The following is a 22,257-nucleotide window of genomic DNA, read 5'->3' as shown; positions in this document are numbered from 1 at the left end:
CTTGAATTGCATTGTTGATGAGCAGTAATATTTTGAAAGGAATTTTTTCTTTCTCAGCTGAAGGTCTCAACTGTGGGCTTAAAATGTTCAGTACAGTATACTGCAAACAGATGGGCTGTCATCCAGGCTTTGTTGTTCTGCTTATAAAGCACAGGCAGAGTAGATTTAGCATAATTCTTAAGGGCGCTAGGATTTTCAGAATGGTAAATGTGCACAGGTTTCAACTTCAGGTCAGCAGTTGCATAAGTCTCTAACAAGAGTCAACCTGTCCTTCATAGCTTTGAAGCTAGGCATTGACTTTTCCTCTCTAGCTATGAAAGTCTAGATGGCATGTTCCTTCAATAGAAGGCTGTTCTATCTACCTTGAAAATCTGCTGTTTAGTGTGGTCACCTTCATCAATGATCTTAGCTAGATCTTTTGGATAACTTACTGGAGCTTCTACATCACCACTTGCTGTTTCACCTTGCCCTTTTATGTTATGGAGATGGCTTCTTTCCTTAAACCTTTAAACTCTTCTTCTGCAACTTCCTCACTTTTCACAGCCTTCATAGAATTGAAGAGAAGTAGGACCTTGCTCTGGATTAGGGTCTGGCTTAAGGGAATGTTGTGGCTGGTTTGATCTTCTATTCAGAACACACAAACTTCCTCCACATCAACAATAAGACCATCTTTCAGTTTTGGGGTTTTTGTGGGGCAGGGGGTTGAGGCAGGGTCTCATTTTGTCACCCAGGCTGGAAGGTAGTGGATGGTTCACTGCAGCCTCGACCTCCTGGGCTCAAATGATCCTCTCACCTTAGCCTCCCCCAAGTAGCTGGGACTACAGGCATGCACCACCACCTGGCTAATTTTCATATTTTTTGTAGAGACAGGGTCTTATCATGTTGCCCAGGCTAGTCTCAAACTCCCGGACTCAAGCGATTTGCCCGCCTGGGCCTCCCACAGTCCTGGGGTTATAGGTGTGAGTCACCGTTCCCAGGCTTGTTTTACTATCTTATCATTCACATGTTCACTGGAGTAACACTTCTAATATCCTTCAAGAACTTTTCTTTGTACTCATAACTTGGTTAACAGTTTGGCACAAGAGGTCTAGCTTTTGTCTGTCTTGGCTTTCAACATGCCTTCCTCACTAAGCTTAATCACTTATAGCTCTTTATTTAAAATGAAAGATGAGACTCTTTCTTTTACTTGTACATTTAGAGGCCATTGTAGGGTTATCAATTAGCCCAATTTCAATATTCTTGTGTCTCAGGGAGTAAGGAGGCCAAAGAGAGAGCAAGAGATGGGGGAATGGCTGGTCAGTGAACCAGTCAGAACACACAACATTCACCGATTAAGTTTGTGATCTTATGGGGGCGTGGTTCATGGCATCCAAAAAGATTATGAAAGTAATATCAAAGATCATGGTCGCAGATTGCCATAACAAAGCTGTAATAAATTTTTAAATTGAAATATTGCGAGAATTACCAAAATGTAATAGACGTGAAAAAGGCACATGTTGGGAAAATGGTGCTAACAGACTTGCTCCACACAGAGTTGCCACAAACCATCTATTTGTAAAGAATGAAATAACTGCAAAAAGCAACAAAGCAAAGTGCAGTAAAATGAGTTATCCCTGCATGCTAAGACCATTGAATTGTATACTTTAACTGGGTGAATTGTACAGGCATGTGAATTACATTCAATAAAGCTGTTCCTTTTAAAAACTGTTTTGGATGTGTACACAAGGACAAAGAGAGTGGAATGATGACAATGGAGACTCAGAAGGCAGAGTGGGTGGGCAGCAGGTGGATGATGAGAAATTAATGGGTACAATGCAAATTATTCATACATTGACTTCTCCTCTCTAGCTGTAAAAGCCCTAGATGGATACCCTAAAAGCCCTGACTCCACCACTGTACAATCTACATACGTAACAAAATTGCACATGTACCTCATAAATTTATACACATACATAAATAAATTTTGTTGCTAAAAATTGTTTTAACTCTTCAGAGCATCTCTATTCTAATACTTTTACCTTTTCTACTATTGCTCTTAATGTTAAATATTAACATAATTGTCATTTTAAATGTATTATAACTTCTGGTGGGATAATTTTTTGAAATATTCTTTGATATTCTTCTTAAATTAGTTTCCAGAAGAACTTCAGTATCAAGCTGTCCATATGTTCAGACACAGACTTTTACTAAACCAAGAGAATTAAATATAATGATGTATTAAAATGGCAGATTAATATTACTCTTCCCATCAAGAAACAGGAAAAGTCTGTAATTTATTTATTATATTATTGATTATGAAAGTAGTTTATAAAATTATGCATTTTGTACCACAGGAATAGAGTTCATTTTCTCATTGAATTATCAGCTGTTCCATTAATGTCTGTGTAATTATCTTATAACTCATATTTAATCAGTTCTCTATTGCTGGAGTTAGACTCCAGTCCTTTACTATTACCAATGGTACTGGAAAACAAATGTCCTTGCATTTATATTTTTTTCTGCATTCCCAAAATACATGTCCATAGCCTTCCAAGAAAAGAAAAAAAGATGAGTTAATGCAGCTTGCTGTTTTAACTGGCTTTCTAAAGAAATTCTCATGTTACTTAACTCTTGTTAAACATTTTAGAAACTGTGTGTTAGGATTCGAATATACTTTGATTCCACCTCTTTTTTTTTTTTTTTTTTTTTTTTAATGGAGATGGAGTCTCACTCTGTCACACAGGCTGGAGTGCAGTGGCACAATCTCAGCTCACTGCAACCTCCACCTCCCAGGTCCAAGCAATTCTCCTGCCTCATCCTCTCAAGTAGCTGGGATTACAGGTGCACGCCACCACACCCAGGTAATTTTTCCATTTTTAGTAGAAACGGGGTTTCACCATGTTGGCCAGGCTGGCCTCAAACTCCTGACCTCAAGCGATCCACCCACCTCAGCCTCCCAAAGTGCTGAGATTACAGGCGTGAGCCACCATGCCCAGCAGCACATTTTAATGTCAGTTTTTGCCTGCCGTTTTCATTTTGTTAGATTTTAGTTTGCCACACTATTGAACTTTAATTGAAATAATGCTCTTCTTTACCCCACAATGCTGAGAATCATGACTACTTATATAGTCACCCCACTTTATTAATTTATATCTTATAAGTACTCTAGGATAAGTATATTATAAAATTTAATGCACAAGATCTATAAAATTACATTAAGAATATTTTTTTAAACTTGCTATTTCATCACTGTCATTATCTGGAAACCTAAATCTGATTTCTGATAATCTCACTTTTTTTTCTCCATTTCCAATCTTTTCTTTGGTTTGCAAGTCAATATTTTAATTCTATCAAGAATCAACATATTAACAAATTTTCCCTCAATGCCATGAAACATAACTGCAGGGATATATTTCTCTTTCTTCTTTTTCTCTTGAGATGGAGCCTGGTTCTGTTTCCCAGGCTGGAGTGCAGTGGCGCAATCTCGGCTCAACGCAACCTCTGCCTCCTGAGTTCAAGCGATTCTCCTGTCTCAGCCTTCCCAGTAGTTGGTACTACAGGCGCATGCCACCACGCCCAGGTAATTTTTATTTTTTGTATTTTTAGTAGAGACAGGGTGTTTCACTGTGTTAGCCAGGATGGTCTCAATCTCCTGACCTCGTGATCTGCCCACCTCAGCCTCCTAAAGTGCTAGGTGAGCCACCGTGCCCAGCCAATTTTTCTTTTACCAAAAAAATTCCTTCAAAAATAATTAGAAAACATAATCTATCTTACCTGCAAATACAGTTTGTCTGCTTTAAATTTACTTTCCAACTTTAGCAATCTCTTTGCCTGTTCTGGTACATCCAACTTCATTTTTATCATGCACTTAGTTTCCCGAACAACTTCCAAAATTTTGGGATCAAAATTAACCAGCAACTTTCCTGTTTCTGGATGTCGAACAAAAAGCGTGGCTTGTAAAGCTACAAATAAATAATGATTGACATTACTCTTTCTGGATTTCCTTTCTGCTTCCAGCTCTGTTTATATTTCTGTCTTGCCCTCTGGACTAACTTCTCGAGGGCAAAGGAAACATTTTGGATACCCCAGGTGCTAAGGCACAGTGTCTGGCACATACTGAGTACTCAAAACTTAGATAAATGAATGAAGAGTGTCTGCAAAGCCATAAAATCAGATCCAGGGAGAGAAAAATTGACCAAGAATGGTGCTTTGTGCTGTGAACTGCAATATTTTTCTGAATGGGCCAAAGAGATTTATAACACAATGCTAGTTTATCTTCTGGAATATGACTTGACCCCTGGGAAAGAACCAGAAGGTGGTTAGAATCACAAAAGATGCCACACCTCATTTCAAACCCTTTCCCACCCAGACTCCAAATTGGCTTCTTTAATGAGGTTTATTTAAATTAAATCTCCATCCCGAATTTCTGAAAATTAGGCTCAATATCAGTAAGAAATATTTATTTAACACCATTGAGTTGTGAACTCCCAGAATGGAGGGGAAGATGTTTTATACTATATCTCACATAAACATCATTAATAAAAATAGGCATTTTCAGATATGCATTGTATTATAAATTGAAATACATAAGCCCAAACAGTTCTTACTGGGTAGCCTTCGATTATTTGTTAGCTTAACACAAAGAACTTCTCCAGACATAATAATAAAACACTTATAGACGAGTATGCGCTAGCTTGAATTACATCTTGTATTAACAAACACTGTTAACATGAGAATTTTATCACAATCACAGAATCTTCCAAACCTCACATTGTCTTGTTGAATGTGGCCACATCAACAAAACAATGTGAGGTTTGAAAGAGTTGGTGATTGTGATGAAATTCTCCAGTAAAATAAAATAGTTTGTATATCTCTTTGAAGTTAGTTGACTTTTGCTCATCAAATAAACTCAGTCTTGATATGGCTCTTAATAATGCAGGTTTCATGACAATTTCAACTACAAATGTTACCCAACGCATCTGGAATCTTTTTAAGCTGGGTTAGAAATCACTTATCCTAACAGAAAACGAAGCACTACATGTTCTCCCTCATAAGTAGGAGTTGAACAATGAGAACAGATGGACACAGGGAGGGGAACAGCACACACCAGGGACTGAGGAGGCAAGGGGAGGGAGTGCATTAGGACAAATTTCTAATGCATGCGGGGCTTAAAACCTAGATAACAGGTGGAGAGGTGCAGCAAATCACCATGGTACATGTATACCTATGTAACAAACCTGCACATTCATACATATATCCCAGAAATCCCAGAACTTAAAGTAAAATACAAACAAAGAAGTCACTTGTCCTCCCCCCAAAATTCCAAAAGAACTTTTAAACATTGAAATCTGTCTTTCTTAAAACTGTAATGCACTTGCTTGAAAAGGCAAAAAGGTCAACAAGACAACTAAAACAGACCAATATTGACAGCCGGGAAGTCTGCTCCGGGCATGAAAGATGAGCATTTCATCCTGTGTGAATCACCATCAGAGAAACTCTACAAAGCAACCAACTAAAGGAGGCTGATGCTACGTATCCAATTATTACTACAAGCTCCTATGTGGCTGAGGACAGTCACATCAATAGGGCAAAGGAAGACCTCCAGAACAATTCATTTCAGAAATGAAATGAAAGAAGTTAAAGAATTCTACTGACTGTTTTTCTGGTGAAAAGAAACATGACAAAATTTCACTTCGTATCGAAAGTATGAAAGAATTCTACTTCATATTGTTTATACATAACCACTTCTCCTGGGCATCAATTCACTGTAATGAGTATATTGCACCCAATAGGGGCCAATCAAGGTTCACAAGGGGGAACAAACTCTTCGGAAAACTTGATAAAATTAATATTCATCAAAATTATCTTATCTCTACTTACCGGACATTTTAAAAATATTTTAAGAGCCGTAAGATGCCTGGCACCATTCTTGGCACTGTTAGAAACAGTACAATATAATGGTTATGAGAACGGATTTGGGAGCCAGACTATCTGAATTTGAATCTTGTCTCTGCCATTTACTAGCTGTGTGATCTTGGGCAAGCCACTTAATGTGTCTGTGCCTCAGTTTTCTCATCTGTGAAACAAGGCTAATAATAGATCCTTGTAGGGTTGCTGTTAGGATTAAAGGAATTTGCATAATACCTGTAACGTGCTGAGACAAAGCCTGGCACGCAGTGAGCACTGTATACATGTTAGCTATGACCATTATTCAAAGGATATAAGATGAAACTGACATACAGGGTAAGCTTGGAATGTGTAGGGGAGACAAGATAGATCTATAAAGCAGTAAGGGTATGAGAAAGAGCTACAGATAAAGGGCGTGGAGGACTCTGAAGGAAGAAGACATTATTTTCTGCCAGGAAGCATAAGGAAAGGCTGTATGAAATAGGTGACTGTTGAGCTTGTTTTTGAATATGTTCAGATAAGACAAAGGGCATCAGGGACAGAAAAACCAGAGGGGAAAAAAAATTTTAAGTGCAGAGCATTGTAGAAGCAAAACAGTCTATGCTTCAGTGGTTTAAAGTTCTCTTTTACCCTTTTCCATAGTGTGCGTTTTAAGCTCCTCTCGAAGCTCCTTTGAGAGTGTTGCTCCATAAACAGGCTTCCTTTATAATCCACAGGGTCCTACCGTATAGCACAGCACCCAGAAACAGCTGGCCTGATAAAAGTGGCTTATTAAAGGCTTAACTGTGGTTCCTGTTAGGGACCACACCCTACAGGGCTGGGACACTGTCCTCTAGGATGCAGTATGCTCTTAATCAATGGCCTGTAGATAACTGCTGTGTCTCCAGACAGCAAAAATACATGAGTTGGAACCAAGAGGCAGAAGTAGGAGTGGCTCCTTTCACCATCATTCCAGTAACCCGCCTGCAGAACTTGTCCCTCCTGTGCCTGCAATGCTGTGCTCTGCTGAGGTGGAGATCCTGGTTTGGGAAGGAGAAACCTTTCTACAGGGGACACAGTAAGGGTTCCACCAAGGTCACGGATAAGAGTTTACAGTTGAGATTATGACTAAGAGCTTAAGGTTAAGATGAGAATGAGAAAAGCAGGAATCTGAACTGACCAATCACTGAGTCCACACAAAAACAGCATCTCGGATGGCTGGATGATGGCTAGAACCATCCCGTGTCTCACATTTAACTCTGCCTAAAGCTTTGGCAACACGTAAATCCTCCCCTCAGAGGCACTCAGACACAGTGCACTAAAACTCTTCACTCCCTGGAGCTCAAATCTGAAATTAAATTCAGTTATTAAAAAAGAGAGAAAAGAAAGGAGGGACACAGGAAGGAAGGGAAGCAGGGAGAGAGGAAGGAAAGCAGGATACAATTTTTTCTCCCCAGAATGGGACTGAGATTTGAATCTATAACATGATACAACTAAATATGAACACCTTCATAAACAATGGAGAAATATCCCTAAAGATATTTTTACTTTCAAATACTGTTTTTCAGTGGAAAGTCATAAGTTAAGTATGTCAACTTCAAGGTCATGATTATTTTCACTTATAAAATCAGCATATTATTAACAACTGTAAACAAACCACTGTAGCATCCCTAAATCTAAATTGTAACTATGCTAAGATTATGTGGAAGGGATGGAAAAAGTTCTCCAGAACTATGAGCTCCTTGAAAATCACCTAATCCCTACTTTGTAGGTTCACTGCAGTCTTATACACACCATAATGTAACTGTGAAATCTCTCTGATCCAGGCTGTGTGATAGACCACTTCGAATTCCACCAGCACATACGAGATCTTGTTATACTGACGGATGACAGCTTTACCTTCTGGACTTGACAAAATGTCTGAGTTTTTCTGTTTTTTAAGGGAAAAGAAAGATTTACTTTAAAAGATTGCTTAATTTTTTTTCTATCCAAATAATGAAAGTATTTATATGTAAAATGATATCACATAATTATGCTACCAGGTAAGATTCTGCCTCAGAGTAAAACAGAGATGGGGAAGGCCATATCAGCAAGAGGCAGAAAACATTATCAGCATATAGAGGGAAGACTGGAAAAGGAAAGAAAAGTTTAAAAAGAGAGGTCTCGAGCCCCACAGCCTGCCCCAGGCGTTCAGAGTCTCTACCTCCTTTTCTAATCCCATCCCACTGTTCAGGGCAAGATATAAGTGACTGATGTTCCTTGAACCGTGACTATCAGGGCAAATTCCTAAATTCCAGCACACAAAAAAAGGTAGCCATGTATCAAAGGATAAAAGTAAAATTTCTTGGCCAGGTGCAGTGACTTATGCCTGTAATCCCAGCACTTTGGGAGGCCAAGGTGGATGATCACCTGAGGTCAGGAGTTGGAGACCAGCCTGTCCAACATGGTGAAACCCTGTCTCTATTAAAAATACAAAAAAAAATAACCAAGCATGGTGGTGGGTGCCTGTAATCCCAGCTACTCCAGAGGCTGAGGCAGGAGAATTGCTTGAACCCGGGAGGAAGAGGTTGCAGTGAGCTGAGATTGCACCACTGCACTCCAACCTGGGCAACACGAGTGAGACTCTGTCTCAAAATAAAATAAAATAAAATAAATATTTAAAAAATAAATAAAATTTGTATATGTAAAAATCAAAAGATACAGGTTTTGATTCACAGGTCAAATAGGGCAATCTCTGCCCTCCCACTGCAAAGTCAATTAGCGACTAAGTCCCCCGAGTAGGGACTCAGGATTTTAATTTTTCTTGACTATTCAGAACAATGACATAAATGATGGCAGCAAAAGAGAAATAACAGAATCTTCGTATTTAATAATGCTTAAATAATATAATTACTTGCAAAACTACTGTTCTGTAGTTACTTTGTTCCATATCTAGGCAAAAGACACAAGATCAAGCAAACCAACTTCACCTTGCAACTCTGTCTCTTAAATAAAATTTAAGAAAATAACAAGGACAAAGAAAAGACAAACTGGCAGTTTCAGAATGCCAACAGGGCCCAAGACTGTCCTGTTTTTCAGAAATCTAATAATCTCAAGGACATAGAGAATGAATCAACTGTATTATACTTCGCTCTCAGTGGCAGTTCTTCATACAGGAATACATTCTTTGGGTTTATCTTCACCTTCATTGCATATATATCAGTGACCTATCTGCCCATACACAGAAGTAAGCTTCCATGCTATGCCCATACTTTATTGTGTTTTCAGATTCTTTATTTTTATTTTTAAAAGGTTTTTACAAAGTGTCCTGTGTTATTAAAAGACGTAAAGTTTTAAGATTCACTGACTTTGAGATAACTGTAATTAGACTGGCTTCTCTACTGAACCTGAAAGAATTGACTTTGTCTCTCTCAAGTATATTTATGCACTAAATTTTCCTTGCCTGGTAAAAGAATTGGTTCTTTGTTGGCTACTTTAGTGGACACAAATAATATAGGAGAAAATACATTTGTTATATTAAAACCACCAAAATCCTCATACTAAAATTTAATTATTGGCTTACAAAGAAATAATCGATGGGCTCACTTATCCGGCGGTAGAGCTGCCTCACCCAGAGGATTTTCCCTGCTATAGGGGGCATGTTGCGAGCAAGAGGGGGGTCATCTTTCTGAGAATGATAAAGCTGTAATTAAAAATCTGGCGTTAATGTTTGAATTCAATACAAGGGAGAAGGCAAAATATATATACAGCTATATGTGTATTGTTTTACCATTATTCATGTTTTATATACAGTAAGTAATAAATATGTAAATGTACATCAGAGATAAACTGCAACTTTGAAACAATGATGTTGATCATATATGACACTTAATTTTCTCTTCACCTTTATTTCCTATTACATGTATTTTTTTTTTCTGCCCTTATCCCAAATTTCAAGGAGGTATTCAAAAGGAGCACATAGCTACATAATATTAATATCTGTCCTAATAGTATCTAAAGCCCATATTTCTAGAGGCAAAAAAACTAACTTAAATGGGCTTTGCTATACTCACACCAGAAAAGAGTGGCAATAAGACAGTTTTTTTAACTTTTATTTTAAGTTCAGGAGTACATGTTTTTGTTTGTTTGTTATATAGGTAAACTCATGTCATGGGGATTTGTTGTACTGATTTTTTCATCACCCAGGTGTTAAGCCTAGTGTCCATTGGTGTTTTTCCTGATCCTCTCCCTTCTCCCGCCCTCCAATAGGCCCCGGTGTCTGTTGTTCCCTTCTTTGTGTCCATGTGTACTCAATGTTTAGCTCCCACTTATAAGTAAGAAAATGTGGTATTTGGTTTTCGTCTCCTGCATTAGCTGGTTTAGGATAATAGCCTCCAGCTTCCTCCATGTTCCTGAAAAGGACATGATCTCGTTCTTGTTCTGGCTGGATAATATTCCATGGTGTATATGTATCACTTTTTCTTTATCCAGTCTACCACTCATGGGCATTTGGGTTGATACCATGTCTCTGCTATTGTGCATAGTGCTGCAGTGAACATACGCATGCATGCGTCTTTATGACAGAACTATTTATATTCTTTTGGATACATACTTAGTAATAACAAAAACAAGCAATGAGGAAAGGACTTCCTATTCAATAAATGATGGTGGGATAACCGGCAAGACAGTTCAGAGCAAAGAGGTGTAAATGTGGTTGTCCAGCAATATACACTGTCAAGCACCTTCCCACACAGAAGGGAGCATCAGCGCTCCTTAGCAGTGAAATAATCACTCTGAAAAGCTTGGCACGAGACAATGATGGCAAATACTTTCAGAATTTTTTTCTTTTTATTTTATTTATGAACATGACACTTACCTTCTTGATAGCATCAAGTTCGGCCACATAGTACTGAAGAATAAGCTCAATTGTGTGGTTTATTTCCAATTGAAGACAGGGAATCTTCAGCTTCTGAAATCTAAAAGTTATTGAAGCTGAATAATTAAAAACTAAATGAGAAATATACTTAAGAATTGCTGTCATAATAAACATCCATTTACTCATTTGACATATATTCATATCATGCATTGTCCTAGGATAAAGCAATGAACAAGACTGGAGGTTCAGTCCCAGCTGTGGAAAAGAGACATCTGCATGAGTTACAAAAATAATTACTTAAATTACAAATGAATCAAAAATGCCTATAACAGGGAGACGTAGACAAATCTGGGGATTCAAATAAGACACCCTGAGAAAATGACAAACAGATTACAAGATGAGTGAGGAGATAACCTAGTGAAGATGGAAGAGAATACATTGACTGTCCCTCTGCCAGTGATAATGCTCACATAATTCCAAATAGCCATAATCATAATTACGACTTTGTCAGCCAAATGTCACTTCCACTCAGAGACTGAATGACACACAGGAAATACTAAAAACTGCAACATTCAGGTAATAAAATCAGTGGAAACCAGCATGCTACAGGTAAAAAGAGAGAGACAAAGACAGAAAGAGACAGAGAGAGAGAGAGAGAGAGAGAGAGCCAGAGCCAGAAGTCGCCAAGAAAATGGTACCTGCCATCTATGCAGTACTGTCACATGTCAATATCAAGTTATTTCTGTTTTGACTTTATTTACAAAGATCTTACCAGGTCTCCATCATTACAGTCGTGGAATTATGCAAAGCCAGACCCAAACCCAGTTCTGCTGGCTCTCAGGGAAGAGTTCCACCAGTGTCCCTGACACGGGTCTTGACCCCTCTCAGTGCTGAAAGGGAAAGGCTTCTAGTCCAGCTCAGCCCTCTGATCTGGGATTCCCCACCCTTGGAGAGAGTAGTGCTGTTAGCATAGAGGGGAAAGAAGCTAAAGGAGGGTAGATTCCAGGTGATCATACCACAAAAAATGTGGGGGAAAGATAACTGGATGAGATGATGAATGTGTTATTTGAATTGGTTGTAGTAACCATTTCACTACATATATAAAAATATCATGTCGTACACCTTAAATATACACAATTTTTTTAAGGTGTGGGAGCCCTCAGGAGGGAAAATAGAAAGTTTTGTTATCTATTACTCTTAGATAATCTCACTTTTAGAAATTCTTTCAGCATGTAGAAGTAAACATTATTTGTTCCCTTTCCAAGAATACCTATAAAATTAACCGCAAACATATTACATGGCTGGGGGCAGGGAGGGGAAACGAAATAATTTCATTTTCTTACCAAAAGACTTTCGGCTACCAAAAAAAAAAAATGCAATTAAAACATATCATTCTTTATTTCAAATTTTTATCAGTCTATTTAGTGATAATTGAAAGGTTTCTGTTTGTAGGTTTTAAAGTTTATGTAGGAGAGATTTCCAACATCTTAATTTGAAATTGTATTTTCAGACTTAAAGTTATCCCACCTAGAAACTACACTGTTTAAAGTGTTATGAATACCTTTGAAGCAGCTGAAGAGCTTGCTGAGAAGATAAGATTTTCCCAAAAGTACTGTTCATAAATGCCTGTATTTGTACCTAAAATGAAATATTAATATTAAAATGATTTTTGGTCTTAAACAGATTTTTTTTAACAACAATTAATGACTTTCCTACAGAATTAAGATAGCCTCAAGCTTCAAACACATCCACCATCTACCCATCGAGAGCTTCATTGTCCAGTATGATGGCCTTCGGCCACCTGAAATGTCACTACTTAGAAGCAAGATGTCTGTAAATGTAAAATCATGCCAGATTTCAAAGACTTAGTACAAAAAAGAGAATGCAATATATCTCATTAATGATTTTATATTAATGACATGTTAAAATATTTAATATAGTGGGTTGAATAGAGTCCTTATTAAAATTTAATTTCACCTGCTTCTTTTTACTTTTATTCATGTGGCTACTAGAAAAATTAAAGTGACATATGTGGTTTCCCTTTGCAGTTCATTATCAATTGGATATTTCTGATCTAGAGAATTTATGAAAGGAGTGAAGGTCCCTTACGGGCATTTTTCTTTGGGGATATATAGAACGCCTGGTAGAGTAGTGTAATGACACTGTAGACACCAGGGTGAGCAGGTGTCATTTTCTAACACTGCTGCTCTCAGAAATCTCTGTGCTGCTATTAAGGAGGTAGAGAAGTAGAAAATGTTCTTTCAAGAGTCCCACCACTAGCTGGGAGTGGTGGTTCATGCCTGTAGTCTCAGCACTTTTGAGGGACAAGATGGGAGGATCGCTTGGGGCCAGGAGATCAAGACCAGCCTGGGCAACATAGCAAGACCCCATTCGCTATAAAAATGAAAATAAATAAATATTCCCACCATCCCTAGCAGTGAACTCCAAACTCCTGGTACCCAAAAGATGGAACTAAATCATTCTTTGCAAATTATTTATATGTGTAGCTCATATTGGTATGGTCTACTACTAATATACACCACACCCATAAATCAAATATTGGAAAAGGAAGGAAAATTAAAACACTAATGCCTAAAGTAAATTATTTAACTATTAAAAGGTTAATATTGCTCTAAATTTACTAAAAGCTAAAATTTGTATCTAAAATAAAGCCTGAATAACATATAATCTTTCTTAATAAATCATAAAAATAATTTAATAGATAGCAAGTTTTTCATAAATTTCCATTGCCATAAAGATTTAATTTTCAAAGCATTTTGGAAGCAAACTCCACCCTACCTAACCAGCCAAACACTAAAAGTAATAACTAAAATATATCTTAGTATCAGAGAATCTAAGTTTCAAAAACTGAAAGGAAATCTATGCCAAAAAACAAAACGTGTTATCGTTACAGTGGTAGAATTTGAGGATATTTCTTAGGCATTTATACTGCCCAGGTAACATATAATGTCGTTTTTAAAGAATTTTTTAAATACATGAGAAAAACATCTGATTTTCCTCACTTTTATGGCAAGGATGTCAGACTCAAAAAGCGAACAGAGTATATTCATATCCCTGCTTGTGTCTCCAGGAAATTCTGCAGCAAAGAGGAGACCATTCACTTGGGCTAAACATAGGTTAACAGTAGTTTCAGTTAACAGTAGAGAGTAACTGAGGTCATATAGCCCAAAAGGTGAGAGAAAAACTTCTTGCAGTCTCATCTGACATGCTTTCTGACTACCCTTCATCCCTCTTGTGTTCCTTAATCTACGGCACACAGGATCTGGGTGTCTCTTCAGAGCTGCCCTCTGTAACTGCAGGAAGAATGCAAGCATAAAGTATAGAGCCACAGGGAGAGTGACCCATTTTCCTAATCTGTTCTCAAATCTCTTCACACTTGATAAAGAATAACATTTACAAATTCTCTCTTGAGCTGGAAAAATGATATTGGCTCCCTGGCACAACAAAAATCGAATACAAATTTTAATATAAATTAAAAATGAGGCCGGCTCAGTGGCTCAAGCCTATAATCCCAGCACTTTGGGAGGCTGAGGTAGGTGGATCGCCTGAGGTTAGGAGTTCAAGACAAGCCTGGCCAACATGGTGAAATCCCATCTCTACTAAAATACAAAAATCAGCTAGGTGCGGTGGTGGGCACCTGTAATCCCAGTTACTTGGGATGCTGAGGCAGAAGAATCACTTGAACTCGGGAGGTGGAGGTGGCAGTGAGCCGAGATCGCTCCATTGCACCACTCCAGCCTGGGCAACATAGTGAGACTCTGTCTCAAAAAAAAAAGAGAAAGAAGCAAAAAGAAAAAAGAATCCTACCTATAAAAGCCCTTTGGGCTTCTAGTTATTCTCTGATGTCCTTTATTGGATATCTTTTAATGGATACCCCATTATTCATTAAAAAAAAAAAAAAACCTTTAGTGGAGTAGTTTAAAAGTTACTCACATTGCAAATATGTTTGATCAATGTGAAAGAGGCACTTAAATAGTAAATATAGAAACACTATATGTGAATATTTACTACTGACTACTTTTCAGTTTTACTAAGTAAAAGCAGGTATAATTACTTACCTCTAAACCATTGATTTTTGTCATGAAATCTAAGAAATCTGTGTCAAATTCTGTCCTTCTTGGATCCAGAATGTCATATTGCTTTTTCTTAACCCCTTGGTATATATTTCGGAATTTTATTGCCATAATATCTATTCCTTCTATGGTAGAATTACTCAAGGATGAATATGTTTGCACAACAGTTATCATTTCTGTAATCTTAAAAAGAGAAATGTTATTTTGTCTTTTTAAATGAAACAGTAGGAAACTTCCTACTTACTTCTTCCTAAGAAATAAGTTCTTAATGAATCATTGATTTAAAACACAAACCATTAAACAGGACCTAGAATAATTTAGCTAAAACCAAACAGAGGAGATAAAACAGAAAACAAATCTCTGTCATCCATCATTATTACTCTTAGACTAAGTTCTATCATATCCAGAGGAAGTTCATCACCTTTTTCAGTTTAATCACCTTGTCTTTCAAGGGTAGTAGGGAACTTGATGAAATAGCTTCATCCTGTGGTCTCTTGAGGATTTTCTGAAAATCATTTCACTGGATTACTGGACTCAACAGCTCTACCATTCTTTTTGGCACTCACTATAGTTCTGATAACTAACATTAGCATATATCCATTTGTGTTCCCTCTTTGACACCTGTGTTCAGGTAAAAGCCTAGACCAAGAAGCCTGAATAATGGCAGCAATTATTCCTGACCCCTAGAGAGACCTGGGAAACCCTCACAATGGACTTTATTTCAGCAACCTACCACTTACTTCACCAAAACAAACAAATAAAAAACTCCTGTCCACAGGCTACTCCTTCCTTAATCTTCATCAGTGAGTCCCCATTTTCACTTCTGCTCCAGAGAACAATACTCAGGGCTCTCCAGTGCTGACCCCTTTGTCCAGTGGCCAGAAAGGGAACAAACATGTTTTCAGAGAATCTTCCAAATACCACACATACCGTCGTGAAGATGACACTACAAATCCACCTACACAGCCAGCAGAATTCCCATCAATCCCTGTGTATGGCAACCCAGAAGAACTATTTTGAAAGCAACTGTTGCTCTTACTCCACTATTTCCATATACTTCCAAAAACTATTATCATCCTAGAAGCCACTCTAAACCTAAAGGAAATATGAGCCCCTGGGATTTACAGCATGCTGCTCATGCTCTATATAAACACAGGAACGATCTGGGTCTCCTCCTAACACATATGCTCCACTCACCTACTTTTAAGGGCAAAAGCAAACTACTGTTGGCTTGCTCTGTGGTTCTAACCTGCTACGACTGTTTCCTTTACCCCTTAACTCACTACTCTACCACCTGGCTCCAACAGCCAGAGACTAGGACAAAATTCCTGTCACTAGCACGTCCTCTATTTTGTTGATGGGTTGGATGAGGGGTCATCTGAGGCAGACATGGTGGTCAGTCTCATGCTTGCCCTTCAAACTTAGCCAGTGTATCCTCTACCCCCATAACACATAGAGCAACATAAAGCCAGTTGTGGGAATCAACAAAGACCATGCTCCTGCTAGTTCGCTGGCCCTGGATCTTTCAATATCTCTATCAATTTTCAATCCCTCAGTTTACCACCAATTTATAGTCTCTCCTCCGGCTCACTAACCTTGTACCCTTTCCAGTTCTTGACTTGCTGTGATCCCTCATCTCAGCGTCACCATAAGTGAAGACCCTACCTCATCTATTTGCTCCAGATCCTCAAATCTCCCCCAGCAATAACAGCTCTCCACCTTTTCTCTTCTCTCCCACAAATGTTCAGAATGAGAAGAAAACAAAACTGAAGGTAGGGCTCTTGGAAACACCAATATTCACCAAAATTTACATGGCAGGAAGAGGAAGAAGCAAAGAGTATTGCACACATTTAATTCTGGCTCTTTAGGACTCAATGCACCATCAAGTCTCTACCTACCATAAAAAGGTGTGTTTCAGGCATCCTAACACTGGCACACTAGAACCTTCTTCACTTACTCCTCAAAGGACCCCAACGTGTCCGTCTAACTCTGAAATCTCAGCTCTCCAACCCCAACCTCAGCCTTGTCTGCCCTTTGACTTTGTCACTTGGTCATGCCGACTTTGAATCTCAGCTTTCCATAATAGGCTGTGACGTAGTGCACCCTTCTGGCTCTCCTCTTCATCTATGTAAGAGTTCACAAGGGTAGTCAAACAGTGGCCCCTTCTGTACCCCATTCATCAGAGGAAGCCCAAATAGGCAGCTCAGTAACCACCTCTTGTGGATTATATAAAATCCCAGACATACTTCAGTGTTAAGTTTGACAGCCCCACCTTCGAGAGCCTGGACACCAATACGCATCAATTATCCAATGAAATAGATGCCAGTAGATCAAGGGGTTCTTAGTACAGAGGACTTGAGATAACCTAGTAATAATCAGGCTGCACTTCAGGTAAGGCCTCTAGGGGGTGCTATCTTAGCTCTGGTTGCCAAATATTTGTGGCTTAAATTGTATTCTTCAAACCAAAGGCAGGGCTTCTCCAGAGACCAGAGTGGGTGCAGCTAATGCAGCTGGTCACTACAGTCCACTTCCTCTAGGGTCAGAGAAATTCCTGGGCTGCTATTTCACAGATGGATGACCGTTCTACTCAGCATTAGACTCACCCCCAAAGATCTTTACCACTAACAAGGTAACCACTAAAGTTTAGTCCTGAAACTACCAATTTCAAAATGGCACCCAAGTTGGCAAGGGTTCTGGCTCCTAGAAAATAAGGGTAACTGAGACCCACCTCCAGATCTATGCTCTAGTGGAGTCAGAACATTAAGCATCTTTGTCCTGACCAATGTGGCCTATTTATTAATTTGACTTGTGCTAATAGCCTTCTAATTAAACATTTGACCCCCCAAAAAAATCCCTATTGGCTGAGCACAGTGGCTCATGCCTGTAATTCCAGCACTTTGGGAAGTCAAAGCAGGAGGATTGCTTGAGGCCAGGAGTTCAAGACCAGCTCATCAACATAGCAAGACCCCATCTCTTCCAGAAAAAAAAAAAAAAAAAGTTTAATTAGCCAGGCCTGGTGGTACATGCCTGTAGTCCCAGTTACTCAGGGGGCTGAGGAGTTCACGGCTACAGTGAGCTATGATCATGCCACTAAACACCAGCCTGAGTAATACAACAAGACCTCATCTCAATTTTTTTAATTTAAAAAATAAAAATAAAATGTTAAAAAAAAATCTATTGCTCGTAAAACAGCCCCATACAATAATTTTTTAGATACGACATCAGAAACACAGGAAAACAAAATAAAAATGTGATAAATTGAACTTCATTAAAATTTAAAACCATTGTACTTCAAAGGACACCATAAAGAAAGGGAAAAGATAACCCAAAAATAAGAGAAAATACTCATAAATCAGATATCTAATAAGGAAGTCATACCCAGAATATATAAAGAACTCCTACAACTCAACAACAAAAAGACAAATAACTCAGTTAAATCTATACAAAGAATTTGAATAGATGTTTTTTCAAAGAAGATATACAAATGGGCAATAGCTCATGAAAAGATGCTCCACATCATTAGCCATCAGGGAAATGCAAATCAAAACCTTAACGAGATACCACTTCACACCCAGTAGTATGGCTAAATTCAAAACGACAGGTAATAACAAGTGTTGGCAAGTATGTGAAGAAATCATAAACCTCATATTTTGCTGATTCGAATGTAAAATGATGTAGCTACTCTGATAAATAGGGTTATCATCAAAAAGTTAAACATGGAGTTGCCATATGACCCAGCAATTCTGCTGCATATATACCCAAGAGAAATGACAACATATGCCCACACAAACTCTTGTACACAAACGTTCATTGCAACATTATTCATAATATCCAAAAAGAGGAAACAATCCTAATGTCCATCAACTGACGAGTAGAAAAATAAACTGTGATAGTATCCATGCAATGGAATATTATCCAATGATGAATGGAATGAAGTTCTGAAAAATGGTATAACATAGATGAGCTTTGAAAACATTATGCTAAGTGAAAGTAGCCACAAAAGACCACATATTGTATGATTCCGTTTATATAAAGTGTCCAGAATAAGCACATCTATAGAGACATAAAGTAGATCAGTGGTTGTTTAAAACTGGGGAGAGGAGAGAATGGGGTGTGACTGCTAATGGGCGTAGGGTTTCTTTTAGTGGGAATGAAAATGTTCTAAAATTAGATTGTGGTAGGGATTGCACAGCCCTGTGAATATACTAGGAAATACTGACTTGTACACTTTAAGTGGGTAAATAGTATAGTATGTGGATTATGTCTCAGTAAAGCTGTTAAAGAAACAAATTAAAAAAAAAACAGCACCAAAGAAGTATGTATGAAGAACTCCAGTCAGCAACTTGGTTCTCTTTATTACCCATACTTTCCTGTCCTGGCTGGACCAGAAAGTTACTAATAAAAACAGGCTTCCAAACATGTCTAGGAAATGCTCTTCAACCTATGTAATGCCCTGCACTACTTTTCAACAAATGATGAACAAGATTCTAAATACTAGCAGGATCCAAGGAACTGACGAAGTTGGGGGAGGAATACCTAGATGATATCTTTATAGACTTGTCAAAGGATGACTCCAAGAAGTCTCCGGTATGGGCTGGGCCTATCTCCCCAAAAAAAAATCACTCCTTCCCAACCAGTCCTAATAAAGGAATCAAACCCACGTCTGTCCAACAAAGCTATCACCCACACGATATTTATATATACACCACATACACTGTCTCAGAAAGAGGATGTGCTTATACATCCAGATATTCTACAACTACTGAGTTCTACCAGGCATTGCAGTATTTCATCTCATACTTTTTCTCAGCCTAATATAATGGTTAAGAGCAGAGCCTTTTAAGTTCAAGTTCCATAGGTAGAGGTAAATTGAGGTCTTAAGAGACGTGAAAGTTGGCCATACCTTTTGTGTTACTGGCAGAAGGCAGTAACCAGGAATGTAAAAAATTAGTTATAATAAAATGCAGTGATCTGTGAGTAATTTAGATGACTCATAACAATAGTGAGACAAGAGATCGGGAACAATAATTCTCAGTGGTACTATATAAAGTACAAAAACACCGAAACGGTGTGGTGTGGAGTAGGGTACTATGACTGCATAATGCTTACCTTCTCCAGTCTTTTACAAAAAGCTTCAAATTTTCCAAATATATACATTTCTGAAACTTCAAAAGATTTTTCCCCTGAGGAGTCTAAAATCTGTCTCCTTGTTTTGTGAAAAGATGTCTGATATTCCTTAAACAGAAAAATGCAGTCCTATGAGAAAAGTAAAAGAAGCAGGGACAAAAAGGTGAGACATTTGTTCAGGAATTGAAAATTCAAAAACTCTACCATTACACAGAACTGATCAAACTGTGAAAATCTGTACAGTTTTTTTAAATTTATAACGTATTTTCATCCTCATTTTAACCTCACTTTTCTTCATCCTCTCTGTTTTCCTTTAAATCTTATCCTACATCAAAGCATACCATATACTGTTTTGTTTTATTTTGTTTTGTTTTGCTTTGTTTTTTTTGAGATGGAGTCTCGGTCTGTCACCCAGGCTGGAGTGCAGTAGCATGGTCTCAGCTCATTGCAACCTCCGCCTCCCGTGTTCAAGCGATTCTCCTTCCTCAGCCTCCCCAGTAGCTGGGACTACAGACGTACGCCGCCACGCCCATCTAATTTTCTGTATTTTTAGTAGCGAAGGAATTTCACCATGTTGGGCAGTATGGGCTTGATCTCCTGACCTTGTGATCTGCCCGCCTTGGCCTCCCAAAGTGCTGGGATTACAGGCGTGAGCCACCACGCTTGGCCTACTATTTGTTTTTACATTTTCATGACTAATTAGAACTCCCAAGAGGTCCAGAAATAATCTATCAAGACACCTCTGTTCGGTTTGCATCCATCTTTGAATCAGCATTCTTTATGCACAGGTGTATAGAATATGAAGTTTCTGTCATACAGAGCTATCATCTGACAATCATTTTGCCAAAAGAAGATCCTGAATTCTTTGATGAGTACATTGCTGAAATCCAAATATTTGACTACAGATGTACTATACTGGTCTGGTTTATGAATGTAATAGAATTTAAAAAGAGAATATAGTTACTGGGCACAGTAGGAATTAACTATCATGTCAAGCTAACATTTCCTAAACACCAAATCTTTTTTTTAATGTTAAACTTTTTTGAAACCATCAATCAATAGCCAGTCAAATGGTTCTGACTCTTCTGTCTCTCTCTTGCCCATATAAGGAGACTTAAACATTGGGCTCACTTGGGTAATTCCCATATCAGCTGATCAGCACTTTCATTCCATCTGCAACCTTAATTACCCCTTGCCATATGTAACCTATGGATAGGTTCTAAGGATAAGCACACAGACATCTTTGGGGACCATTATTCTGCCCACCGTAGCCACAAAATCAGAATTTCTGCAAGTGGGACCCAGAAATCTATGTTTTTTCTCCTATAGTAATTCCTATAAATATTCAGATTTGAGAATAACCGGTCTCATTCCCTCCTCTACAAAACAATTATAATTGCTCTCTTTGTGGGCCCTGATTATTTTTCACTCATTCAACAAAAATGAGTTGGCTCTGAATAACAGTTGTTCTCAGATAAGATTCTGAATAACAATTCTCATTGTTTCCTCCAACTCATCCAAAAACTATTCCTAGAAAGTATACACTGAACGTTTTCTGAAAACATTTCAGATGTAATAAAAACATTGAACTAGAATTCAGAAAACCAAGCTTCCATTTCTAATTCAGTCAGTAAATGGCTAGTAATCTTGAGGATCTTAAAAGAATCATGAGACTACATTGCTAAATTCTATGTAAACAGTGATGGTTCCTGACAATTGGCAAATCTGGGGTAATTTCTGACTCCTATTTCCAAAAGTAACAAGAGAAACTCTAGAGGAAAACATGGAATCCTGCAAGTAATAATAAAAACAACAGACATAAGAGACTCATTCAGAACAAGTTGTTTTGACTCTGGGAATGAGGGGAGCAAGAATGATTAGGAAAACAGAAAGAAGATAAATAATATTCATAAATAAGGGGACATGTTATATAGTAAGGCAAAGGTTAGCAAGAGAATATTATGAATATTTAGTCAATAAATTACAAATTTTAGAAAAATTGGGGAAATTCCCCAAGAATATCAACTTAAAAAAACTGAGTCGAAGAAAAAGAAAGTATAGTCAAATAGTTTTTTTAAATAAACAGGCTAGGTGTGGTGGCTTATGACTGTAATCCCAAAACTTTGGGAGGTCAAGGCAGGATGATTGCTTAAGCTCAGAAGTTTGGAACCACCTGAGCAGCACAGCAAAACCTTGTCTCTACAAAAATGCAAAAATTACTTGGGTGTGGTGGCATGCACCTGTGGTCCCAGCTACTTAGGAGGCAGAGGTGGAGGATCTCTTGACCCCAGGATGTCAAGCATGCAGTGAGCTTGA

At 38.1% G+C, this 22,257-nt stretch overlaps 1 protein-coding gene across 1 annotated transcript in view; it reads right to left on the bottom strand.

Annotated features, from left to right (window-relative positions):
- DNAH8 (dynein axonemal heavy chain 8) overlaps positions 1–22,257 on the bottom strand; it is a 353,446-nt gene that overhangs the window by 276,756 nt on the left and 54,433 nt on the right. The window contains exons 12-18 of the mRNA XM_032253336.1: positions 19,924–20,070; positions 14,800–14,997; positions 12,282–12,358; positions 10,721–10,820; positions 9,428–9,547; positions 7,660–7,795; positions 3,754–3,941 (exon numbers count right to left, since the gene is read on the bottom strand). Of these exons, the coding sequence (XP_032109227.1) occupies positions 3,754–3,941; positions 7,660–7,795; positions 9,428–9,547; positions 10,721–10,820; positions 12,282–12,358; positions 14,800–14,997; positions 19,924–20,070 (966 nt within the window). The remainder of the gene's footprint in view (positions 1–3,753; positions 3,942–7,659; positions 7,796–9,427; positions 9,548–10,720; positions 10,821–12,281; positions 12,359–14,799; positions 14,998–19,923; positions 20,071–22,257) is intronic.

Source organism: Sapajus apella, unplaced genomic scaffold (genome assembly GCF_009761245.1).
Source record: "Sapajus apella isolate SASKATOON/1434 unplaced genomic scaffold, GSC_monkey_1.0 scaffold83, whole genome shotgun sequence".
NCBI classification, from domain to species: Eukaryota; Metazoa; Chordata; class Mammalia; order Primates; family Cebidae; genus Sapajus; species Sapajus apella.
This window is presented reverse-complemented; position numbering and strand designations above follow the sequence as displayed.